General features: G+C 42.3%; 1 protein-coding gene across 1 annotated transcript; it reads right to left on the bottom strand.

Annotated features, from left to right (window-relative positions):
• Window positions 1–240: 240 nt before the first annotated feature.
• Window positions 241–2,505, bottom strand: LOC123242947 (zinc finger protein 135-like; the record flags this gene model as incomplete). Its single annotated transcript, XM_044671077.1, has 1 exon — window positions 241–2,505. A coding segment is annotated over one exon (1,095 nt), but the record flags the coding sequence as incomplete, so codon positions are not given.
• Between the last annotated feature and the right edge of the window lie 9,744 nt (window positions 2,506–12,249).

Genomic DNA, 12,249 nt, shown 5'->3' with positions numbered 1-12,249 from the left:
CATACCAGAATTTTCTGTGTCAACAAAGAATAGTAAAAAAGTATTACTCAATTGGGGAATGGCTGATGAAGCTACAGTATATAAATGCCATAGTATATTATTAAGGACTGAAAAATGATACTTAAGAGAAAAATTCATTACATTTACAGTAGAACTCTATTTTACAAACTCCACACATGCAAATTCAAGTATACATGACTGGCAATAAGAAAAAATAATGACAGAAAAATATTTAAATTTTTTAAAAATTTAATTATACATGAAATTCACGCCATTTTCCCAAGTAGATCTCAGACGTTTACCCAATCATGCTCATCCTTGCTCAGAGAAGCATTAGGGTGAGTCATCACATTGTTTTGCACCAAACATTACCATCCCCATGACTCTTGTCCAGAGTTCTCACTTGTAACAAGTCATGGCTGTGTCAGAGCAGTGCTTCTCCGTTTCATTAATGCTATCCTATTTGGGTATTAATAATGGCCCCAAAGTACCCAACTAGTGACGCTGGTAGCTCTGCTAAGCCTACGAAAAGTCTTAAAGTGCCTAGGTATGCTCGCATAAGTTGTTCGTTATTATGTGTGATCTTCAACTTATGGGAAGGGTCTTGGAATATACTGGTCAAATAAAAATGAAGTCCTACCAGATAGGGCTTTATGCACAGTGTAAAATTTTGGATGTCTAATTACATCTTTTACTGAAGCAAGAAGTTTTACTTTACCATTAGCTTTATCTCCAGCATAATTTCTCCAATGTATGGACTCCATGTTAAGCTTTCCCACAATCATTGCTTTTAGAAACCTTTTTTCTAGTGTGAATAGAATCTTCCAAAGGGAAACAAGGGATGACTGTCACCAGAAGGTTGGAATGCACACAAAGCAAGCCCTCACGTGGAGATCAGAAGTGAACAAAAGGACACTGTAAAAGTTTCTAGGAAGAATGTGGTATTGATTGTGAGACACAAGAGACACGGTATGCCCCATAGGGCCATCCAGCATGGCATGATCCCATCGAAGAAGGCGCCGTACTCTGTGAGCAAAGCAGGATTGCCGTACCTCAAAAGACACCCGAGATCCACAAATTCAGACGTATCCAGCCCAGTTGTTCATCTGGGCTATTTGCATTTGGCCTGTGGCAGAGCCTTCTGAGCTCATATTGATCTGATCAGCCATGGCAAGCCGCCCTGTACATTGACTCCAACATAGTGATGTCACGTTGGTCCTCTTCGAATAGGAAGGACAACCTACCGACCAATATCGGAAAATTTACACTGGAGAGAAACGTTATGAATACAAACAATGTGATAAAACCTTCTGACATCATTCGTGCCTTATTTCCCATCAGGGAATTCATTCTAGACAGAAATCTTATCGCTATAATGAGGACAAGCATTCCAACCGAGTTTAGAGTTTGTTAGAAATCAGAAAATTCATTCAAGGGACAAGCTCTCTGATGTCGAGCACGACTGGAGCTTGTGGTGAAACTGTTTCTACAGTGACTACATTCATAAAGTTTTCCTCCAGTGTGGATTCTTTGATGTTTAGCAAGACGAGAACGGATTCTGAAAGACTTTCCACACTGATTACATTGATAAGGCTTTTCTCCAGTGTGGATCCTTTGATGTTGAGCAAGAGTGGAAATCTGTCGGAAACTCTTTCTACATTGATTACATTCATAAGGTTTTTCTCCAGTGTGGATTCTCTGGTGTTTAGCAAGACAAGAACTGATTCGGAAAGACTTTCCACACTGATTACACTCATAAGGTTTTTCTCCAGTGTGGATTCTCTGATGCTGAGCAAGATTGTTTCTCTGTCTGAAACTCTTTCCACACTGACTGCATTCATAGGGTTTTTCTCCAGTGTGGATTTTCCGATGTTTACAAAGAGAAGAACTGTTCCCCAAAGTCTTTCCACATTGATTACATTTATAAGATTTTTCAGTGTGTATTCTCTGATGACGAGTAAGAATGGAGCTGAATCTGAAAGTCTTTCCACACTGATTACATTCATAAGTTTTCTCTACCGTGTGGATTTTCTGATGTACAGCAAGACCTAAACTGCATCTGAAAGCTTTTCCACACTGATTACACTCAAAGGGTTTTTCTCCAGTGTGGATTCGCTGATGCTGGGTAAGATTTGCATGCTTTGTGAAAGTCTTTCCACAATGATCACATTCAAAAATTTTCTCTCCGATGTGAATTCTCTGATGGTGAGTAAGATTTGCATACTTTGTGAAAGTCTTTCCACAATGGTTACATTCATAAGGTTTATCTCCAGTGTGGATTCTCAGATGTTGGGCAAGATTGGATCTCTGCCTGAAATTCTTTCCACACTGATGACATTCATAAGGTTTTTCTCCAGTGTGTATTCTCTGATGACGAGTAAGATTGGAGCCAAATCTGAAAGTCTTTCCACACTGATTACATTCAAAAGGTCTCTCTCCAGTGTGGATTCTCTGATGTTCAGCAAGACTAGTACTCTTTGTGAAAGTCTTTCCACAGTGATTACATTCAAAAGGTTTCTCTCCAGTGTGGCTTCTCTGATGTACAATAAAGAATGAGTTTTCACTGAAAGCTTTATCATATTCGTGACACTCAAGAGATTCCTCTCTAGGATGAATTCTCTGATGGTGAACAAAAGATGACTGTAGCTTAAAGGCTTTACCACATTCATTATATCCATGTTTCTTTCCACTGTGAATTTCCTGATGGTTGATGAGCTTTGAATTAAGACTGAAGGCCTTCTCCCCTTCATTACATATATAAAGCATTGCTCCAGTGTGACTTTTCTCATGTCTAAGTAAGTCCGAATTCAAGCTGAAGGCCATCTCACATTGATTACATTGATAAGTTTGCAATTCAGGAGATTTCTCAGGAGACTCAACAAGCTCTAGTTGTTCAATAAAGAATTCTCTAAATTGACTATCTTGATAAAAATCATTCTCTGAGCTCATTTTATCAGACTGAATTAGGACTGAATATTGTCTGATACTCTCTCCATCTCTATCAGATTTGAAATGAGCCTTTTGTTTTTCCTCTAGCTTGAGATCAAAGTCACGGATTTCTCTCAGACTGAGGTTGAAGTGACCACCAGTCATGAATCTTTGTTGTTCTGATTCTTTCACAGAAGAGCTCCGCTTTGCAGTAGTCGGCCACATTTCAAGTCTAGTCTCTCCACCTGAAGAAAACAAAGAAACATATATAGAGGGACACAGACATATATACAGACACAAATATATAGTCTTCCCTTCATTGACACAAAATAAACTCATTTATAATTTATTTATAGGGGTAGGGAAGAGTCTTCAAACTTAAATGGACAAAATCAATAATTTGGAAATGCCATTGGCTCACGCCCAGGGAATGATTTGATGTGCAAAGAGCATCACATAAAATAACATCAGATCCTCACAACAAATCTGCAGCACAGGCAAGACCAGCATTACATTCCCAGCTTGGGCCAGAATCTCAGAAAGGTGGTGTGACCTGACCAACATCGCTTCTGGTGAAACTAAAGCTCCAAGGGGATGACTGGGAGAGCTCTGTCCATGGTACTAGGTGGACTTTCTCTATTTCACTTTTTCTTAAAGAAACACTATATTATTATTGCCATGTTCACCTGTTTCTATCAGGGAGCAGTGGTGAGACCAGTCTGTAAGCAATAGTTTGAATAAGTGCCCAATAAAGTACTACACTAGCCATGTCCGTAGAATCATTTTTGAGGCATTGCTACACAATTATGAATGAAAGCCAAATGGATAATATAAGAAATGTACTGTAAAAATAATTTCTTGGGGCAGCTGGGTAGCTCAGTGGAGTGAGAGTCAGGCCTAGAGACAGGAGGTCCTAGGTTCAAACCTGGCCTCAGCCACTTCCCAGCTGTGTGACCATGGGCAAGTCATTTGACCCCCATTGCCCACCCTTACCAATCTTCCACCTATGAGACAATACACCAAAGTACAAGGGTTTAAAAAAAAACCAAAAAAAAATTTCTTTCATTTCAGACATTTCTGAAATTCAAATTCAGATAGATTTTTCAAGCTATAATTCTTGTCCCATTCTGTAGTTAAATTCATGGTGCTTATTTTTTTTTAACTCTTATCTTCCATTTTGGAATCAATACTGTGTATTGGTTCCAAGGCAGAAGAGTGATAAGGGCTAGGCAATGGGGGTTAAGTGACTTGCCCAGGATCTCACAGCTAGGAACTATCTGAGGCCAGATTTGAACCCAGGACCTCCCATCTCTGGTTCTGACTCTCAATCCACTGAGCCACCTACTTGCTCCCTATTCATCGTGCTTATTAAAAATAGTCATTACCATTTTACATTCAGCTGTCTGAAAAAGTTTCTTTATGAAAGCATCACTTAAAGTTCCCTGACTGTAGAGAATGGACCACCACCTTACAGAGGAATAGAAGGATGGCAATGCCAAGTACCAGGCCTTGGCAAAGATCACTGAAGCGATCGGTTCCAAACCAGTCCTCTAGGAATTATTTTCCATCTTAATTATTATCTATATCTCTATATAAGTCCTTGTCCTTCAGTGGCTGTGTCAGCATATTTTGGGGGCTCTCAAAACCTCCATTGCACTTTAAAAAACCCATCACCTTCTGTCTTAGTATCAATTCTAAGACACAAGAGCAGTAAGGGCTAGGCAATTGGGATTAAGTGACTTGCCCAGGATCACATAGCTAAGAAGTATCTGAGGCCAGGTTTGAACCCAGGATCTCTCAGCTCCAGGCTTAGCTCTGAATTCACTGTGCTACCTAACTATACACTCCATTGTACTTTCAATCCTTTTCTCAAATGCCAGCTGTTGCTTACATGTTTTATTAGGTTGTGATTCTTCTGGGTTCTCTTTATTGACTAGTTTTGATGCATTAATAGTCATTCTTTGAAAATTTCTCACGCTAAGCTGATAAATAGTTTTGTTCTTGTGAGGCAACTTTCAATGTTGTGTCCTTATTTTGTTTTCATGTTCATAGATATGCCATTTCTGGCAATCTAGTGTTAAATATTCCTATTATTTCATTACGCATGTCTGCAAGCATACTTTAAGGTCCTGGTGATCCCTTTTATCTGATTTTTTTTCCCCTGTTCCCATGCCTAAGAACACATCATGCCTGTGTCAACCTTATTTTTTGCATTCGCCTGAGGCTTACTATATACTGTTCTGGCCTATCACTTTTTTACGACAGCCATTATCAATTTATTTTGAAAATTTTATCTTTGAATGCTCCGGCTCCCTAATTTAAAAAGAAAGCCTCAAATTCTATAATAAACATGCTTTTTAAAAAAAAATCTATCCATTTCTCACACATCCAAAAATACAGTCTTAGACTGGCCCCTGGAGCGATCATCCTTCAGTGAGAAAGTGGACAGCACGCTTCACTATTAGTCCTGTGGTAGCTCTCCTCATTTTGTGGCTGATGAACCATTTAGGGCTTCACTAAAATGTTCTAAGGCATTTGAACTACAGTCTTTAACCAAAACTCGAGCAGAAAAGAATTGGCCAATTTTGTTATCAATACTTTTAAATAAAAAATAAATGCAAATATATAAATATTTTCCTCTGGGAAAAGAAGCAAGTACAGGTTTCAAGCATACAATGCTTTTTAACGTCCTTGCAGTGCTTACGTGAAACTCTGACTACTTCTGACGAAGTGCGACATCTTCCTTCAGTTTCTCAATCTGAGAAGGTTTATCCCAAATGCTAGAACATTTTTGTTTCTCAATAATGCTCGGAATGTATTATTTGATTTCTAATAAAGCCATAATGATGATAATAAAATTTTCAAGCCTCTTTCCTCATTCCTTTGTCCTGACTATCCTAGGAATGCTCTCACATTCTCTGACCCAGAACAGCTTCTATGAAAAAAAAGGGGGGGATCTATTTGCACAAAAATATTTATTGCAGCTCTTTTTGTGGTAGTAAAGAATTGGAAATTGTGGGATATCCATCAATTGGGGAATAGATAATAAACAAGTTGTCATATGTGATTGTAAGGGAATCCTATTGTGCTATAAGAAATGACGAGCGGAGTGATTTTGGGAAAACCTGCAAAGACTTACATGAACTGATACAAAGTGAGTTGAGCAGAACCGAAGAACATCATACACAGTAACAGCAATGATTTTTGATGAACAACAATGAATCACTTATACAGTGATCCAAGGCAGTCCCAGAGATTCATGAGGAAAAATAAATGCCGTCTGCCTTCAGAGAAAGAACTAAAAGAATCTGAATGCAGACCAAAACATGCCATATTTCACTTTCTTCTTTTTTTGTTTGCAATCTCTTCCACAAAATGATTAACATGGGAAAATGTTTTCCATGATGGCATATGTAAAATCTATATCCAATTACTTACAGTTTCAGAGAGGGAAGAGGGGTGTGAGGGGACGAGGGAGGATGGAAAGGAGGGAGAGAATTTGGAACTCAAAAATGTTTTAAATGTTAAAAATTGTTTTTAAATCTAATTTTGGAAAATAAAATGTTATTAAAACTGGGAAATTAAGATTGAGAATTTAAGCTGCATCTTATTTAACAAACAAAAACTAGTTTATGTCAAGAGAGATCATCAACCAATCAATTTGTTGGTTATTGCTAGGCTGATCAATAAATTGACTTTTCAGTGCTGATAAGTAGTTCAGTGGATAGAAAGCCAGGCCTGGAGATGGAAATCCTGAGTTCAAATCTGCCCTCAGATACTTCCTAGCTATGTGACCCTAGGCAAGTCCCTTAACTCTCATCACTCTTCTGCCTTGGAATAAGTACTTAGTATTGAATTGAAGACAGAGGGTAAGGGGTTTTTTTTTTTAAATAAATCTGATTTTTCTTATCTCATAATTTTTACTTGACATCAAATTGTTTCCCAAAAGCCAGAAAGGTCTGAAATTCAAAGGCAAATCACTTCCCAATAGATGGCCATGGGCAAGCGCATATGATCATTGGTTTTGCTCATGGTGCCAGAGCCGTTGCCTCCTTCCCAGGTTACTTGGGAGGCACGTCTCCATCAGCAGGGTAATTGCCAGGTAAGATATGACAGATATCTGCACGGATGACAGGCTCTCTGAGAGCCACGAGCGCGTCACAAGCCAACCTAGAACCGTGATGGGCCACCACAATGGCTCTAAAACCCGGCCCTCACACTGCCTCTCGTTAGAGTCCGAAGGCAATTTTCTGATGTGACCTTATCTTCCACTTCTCTTACAGGTCTTCAATCTAGTGGAATTTCTTTTTTTTAATTGAAATCCCTTACCTTCTGTCTTAGACTCAATACCAAATATTAGAGTGGCAAGGGCTAGGCGGTGGGGATGAAGTGACTTGTCCAGGGTCACCCGGCTGGGAAGTGTCTGAGGCCAGATTCGAGCCCAGGACCTCCCGTCTGCAGGCCTGGCTCTCCATCCACTGAGCCACCCAGCTGCCCCGAGTTGAGCAGATTTTCTAAGGAGAAGAGGGTTGGCAACATGGGCCAGCTATTGAGTAGAGTCTCCGTGACAACACAGCCGGTGTGCCAGTGGCAGAAAAAAGAAAGTTATATCTGAAGAGATTCTTTCCTTAGAAACACTGTTTGATATATCAACATTGTTTATATTTTACAACTAAACAGTTTAAAAACCAAACAGGAGGCAGCCGACCCTTGGTACGTATTCGACACGCTTCTTGTGTTAGCCGACAGAAAACAAAGCGTTTATATCGCATCTAGCAGCTCGTGCTGCCCGTTTTGTTAGCCGAAAAGAAAAACTCCCAATTCTCGGGCAGGTAACTTGTCAGATCCTCCTGCCACTTCCTACTTCATCCACAGCGGAGGAAACCTTTTCACGGTGTTCTGGTTACAAATGAGGCCCACTAGACAGAGTGTCTGACGCGAGAGGACCCTCGTTCCGGTGCCACCTCAGAAACTGGCTCGCAGTGGGACTCTGGGGACCTTCCAGGCCATCTGCCTCAGTTTCCTTATTTGTAAAAGGAGAATAACAACGCACCTACTTCTTGGGATTCTCGAGAGGACCCAATGAGGTAACACTTGGAAAGCTTTTGGCATCTGTGAGGTCCCACGGAATTGCTGGCTATTATTATGATTACTTTGTTATTATTATATTATTAATTTATTAATTATCCTGATTTGGACTATTTTCTCCTCTCCCTGAACTGCCATTCTCTCTCTCCTTATATCTCTGTGGACTGAATGCCTTTCCAGGCCAAAATACGACTCTCTCTTGCGTGGCTCAGCCAAGCCCGAGTCTCATGATCGTGTTTTTCTTCTCCCAGAGGCTTCCTCCAGTCCTCGTCCTCTCTCACCCCCGCAGAGCGCCCCCACAGTGGCTCTGCCTTTGTGAGAGCCCTCCCACGCACCCGCTTCTCTCCCCACACACCAGCTTCTAGGTCCCAAAGACCTGACACAGGCCTGATGGGGGACTAGCCTGCTGTTGGGTCTCCTTGTCTCAATTCTCTCTCTGGATCAGTCAAGCCTCTACCCAGCTGTCAAACTCATCTTCCTAAGGCTCACATCCGACCCTCTCTGCCTGCTCAAGAAAGCAGGGAGCTGGGGGCAGCTGGGTAGCTCAGTGGATGGAGAGCCAGACCTAGAGAAGGGAGGTCCTGGGTTCAAATCTGGCCTCAGACTCTTCCCAGCTGGGTGACCCTGGGCAAGTCACTTGACCCCCATTGCCCACCCTTACCACTCTTCTGCCTTAGAACCAATACGCAGTACTGACTCCAAGAAGGAAGGTGAGAGTTTAAAAAAAAAAAAAAAGCAGGGAGCCCCCTAGCCCTGGCATGAAATAGAATTCCCCCAGGGGTCTCTGAGAGCCCCTCTCCCACCTTCCGGCCTTCTTTCCCTCTTATCCCCACCTCCACGCCGGCTAACGCCGGCAGTAAAGGCCTCCTTTCGCTCCCTGAATAGAACAAGCCACCTCCAGATTCCCTGGTTTTTCCGTGGCTACGGCTCGAGCCTAGAATGGGTGCCCGGCTTCAGGGAAGCCCCAGCTAACGCCCGCCTCCCCCAGCAGGCCTTTCCCAATCCCTTCCCTCTGGGGCTCGGCTCCAGTTCATCCCGTATATAACAGGTTTAAGTCGTCCTCTCCGCATTGTCTTCGCTCCCACCCTGTGAAACCTTGGAGACAAGGGGGGGGCCCGGGCCTTCCTGGCACTCAGCCCAAAGTCTGGCATGGGGCAGGCCCTCGGGAAAGCCTACAAAAGGGCTCCGATTCTACAGCTCAAGCTCTCCGGGATGCTTTCTGCAGAGTTCCACGTCCCCAAGGTCCCAACAAAGGGTCCTGGCAGAGCACGCTTGTATCGCTAGAAGGGAAGAGAAAGGCCCAGGACTCCAACAGCTTTTCGGAGATGGGGAAATGGAGGTTCAGTGACTTCTCCAGGATTCCCCTACTAAAAAGGGTCTGAAAAAGAACGGTAAGACGGGTCTTCCTGCCCCCAAACCCAGCACCCCCTGCGCCATGACAGGTCTCTGGGACAGCAGCCTTCACCTCACCCACCTGGACCAGAGCCGCTCGGGCCTTCTCTCGCCAGAATCCACGGCGCTTCCCCTTGCTCAAAACGGGAGATCACGTGTTCTCGGGAAATTGGAAGTCCTGGGCATGGGGAACAAGGAAGGGGTAAGGATGGAGAGACAGACATCTGCAACTTCGTTCTCTTTAGGGACGCTTCTCGGGACTCCTCAAGGATGGCTCCCAAGGCAGTCATTGCTGAACTTTGGTGAGGGGTAGAAAGGAGATTATTTGGAAGTCAAATTAGAATCAGAAATTTCTTTTTTCTCCACTTCTTGTAGGGCAGCTGGGTGGCTCAGTGGATTGAAAGCCAGGCCCAGAGACAGGAGGTCCTCAATTCAAATCTGGCCTCAGACACTTCCTAGCTGGGTGACCCTGGGCAAGTCATTTAACCCCCACTGCCTAGCCCTTACTACTCTTCTGCCTTGGAACCAATACTTGGTATTGATTCTAAGAAGGTAAGGGCTTGTTAAGAAAAAGAAGTATGGGCTGATATATAGATTCCTTTATCTAGCAATGAAGAGGCAGCTGGTTGTCCGGTGGAGTGAGCCTTGGGCTTGGTTTCAGAAAGCCTCAAGTCTAAATCTAGTCTCAGAAACTTATTTCCCAAGTGCCCCAGGCAAGTCACTTAACCTCTGTTTGTCTTGGTTTCCTTTATGGTAAAACAGGGATAATAGCATCATCTAACTCCAAAGCTTGTTGCGATTAGGATCAAATTAGATAATATTTGTAAAGAAAGCTTTAGCATAGTGCCTGGCACCTAGTAGGTCTGGACAAATGCTTATTCCCTTCCCATCCTTTCCCATTATCAGGGCTAGAATTATGGGGAAATAAAAAGGAAGAACAAGGACACACTTCCTACAGCACACTTCTGAGGGTAAGAGGAGGAGCGGTGAGCTACAAATTTACTCCAATTAATGAATAACATTCCAAAGACCAGAACCAACCCCAGGAGGAAGGGGCTCCTTTGGGAGGTAGGTGATTCTCTTCCCCAAACAGCTTTAGGGAAAAACTGGATATGCAGCTTTCAGAAATTTGGCAGACAAAAATCACCATTCAGGTAGAGATCAGACTAGATAGAACCTCTGAGATTAGTCGTAGGTCTGAGATTCTTCAACACTTGCCTGATCTTTGCCCTTGAGCTCCCTAAAACCTGTAAGGGACAGCTATGAGAGCAGCAAAAGAAAGCCCCAGCTCCCTATTACACAAAGCAAAGACCTTTTTCCAGGAAAACCAGGCAGCAGGAGGGCCTTTGGACACAAGAGATCAGCCCACTGGCCTTTCCAATAATTAATAAATGCTAGAAACCCTGCACACTAGGGCGGGAATGAAGGCAGTCCCTTTGCCTGTAGATTCAGAGTCAACAGAGGAAATGGTCCTTACCCACAGAATGCAGATTCCAGGCATTCTCCAGCATGACCTCCTTGTACAGTTCTTTCTGAGAATGGTCCAACAGGCCCCACTCCTCCTGGGTGAAGTCCACAGCCACATCCTTGAATGTCACCAACACCTAAACCATCAAAGCATCAGACACAGAGCTAAAAAAGACTTCTGAACTCGTCTGGTCCAGTTCTCATCAATTTACAGGAGGGGAGACTGAAGCATTGAAGGGATTTGTCCAAAGGTTCTACCCTTCATGAATGGCAGAGCCAATAAAATACCTAGAACCAGAATCACATGGAGCCCAATGGAATGTTGGGAAAAGCATTTTATACTTGCAGTTGGAATTAAGTAATCCCTATGGGATCAAAGAAGTTATGTGTTCTATCAGATATACAAGGATCTCTGGAGGAGAAAGAGAGAAGGTGATGTGAAAATTCTGCCTCATCAGAAGAGATGTAAGTCCTATGGGATAAAGAAAATTCCATTTAGAGTTGGTGAGATTCTGAGTGGGAGGGAGAGAGAGGGTTGGGGCTACTGTGATCACTGAAAATAAAGAAAAACAAAAGATCTAGTTTATTTCCTGAGTGGCTGAAAAAAAGTCTCATCTATGAAAAACATTCTTTAAAAAAATTTTTGTTACATTAAAAATACCCAGTTCACTCACTTCCTCTCTCTCCGACAAAAAGATATATATATATATATATATATATATATATATATGTATAAAACTATGTCTTACTTATTTCTATTTATCAATTCTTTCTCGGGAGGTCAGCATATACAATTCATTCTTCAAACAGCATTTCTATGGCTGCATATAATGTTCTCTTAGTTCTGCTCGTTTCCCTCTTCATAATTTCATGTGGATCTTTCTATGTTTTTCCATAATTAGCCTGGTTGTCATTTCTTCCAGTACTCCATCACAATCATATGCCACAACTTGTTTTTAAGCATTCTTCACCCCCCCCCTTAAACCCTTACCTTCTATCTTATTTATTTATTTGTTTGTTTATTTTTAAAGCCTTATCTTTTGTTTTAGAAGCAATATTATATATTGGTTCCATGGCAGAAGAGTAGAAAGGGCTAGCCAATGAGGATTAAGAGATCTGCCCAGGGGACAGCTAAGTGGCTCAGTGGATTGAGAACCAAACTCTAAAATGGGGAGGTCCTAGGTTCAAATCTGGCCTCAGACACTTCCCAGCTGTGTGACCCTGGGCAAGTCACTTAACCCCCATTGCCTACCCTTACCACTCTTCCATCATGGAACCAATATCCAGTATTGATTCCAAGATAGAAGGTAAGAGTTTAAAGAGAGAGAGAGAGAGAGAGAGAGAGAGAGAGAGAGAGAGAGAGAGAGAGAGAGA

The sequence above is a fragment of the Gracilinanus agilis genome, chromosome 3 (genome assembly GCF_016433145.1).
Source record: "Gracilinanus agilis isolate LMUSP501 chromosome 3, AgileGrace, whole genome shotgun sequence".
Taxonomy (NCBI): Eukaryota; Metazoa; Chordata; class Mammalia; order Didelphimorphia; family Didelphidae; genus Gracilinanus; species Gracilinanus agilis.
The sequence above is the reverse complement of the archived record's forward strand: the minus strand, read 5'-3'. Positions and strand labels throughout refer to the sequence as shown.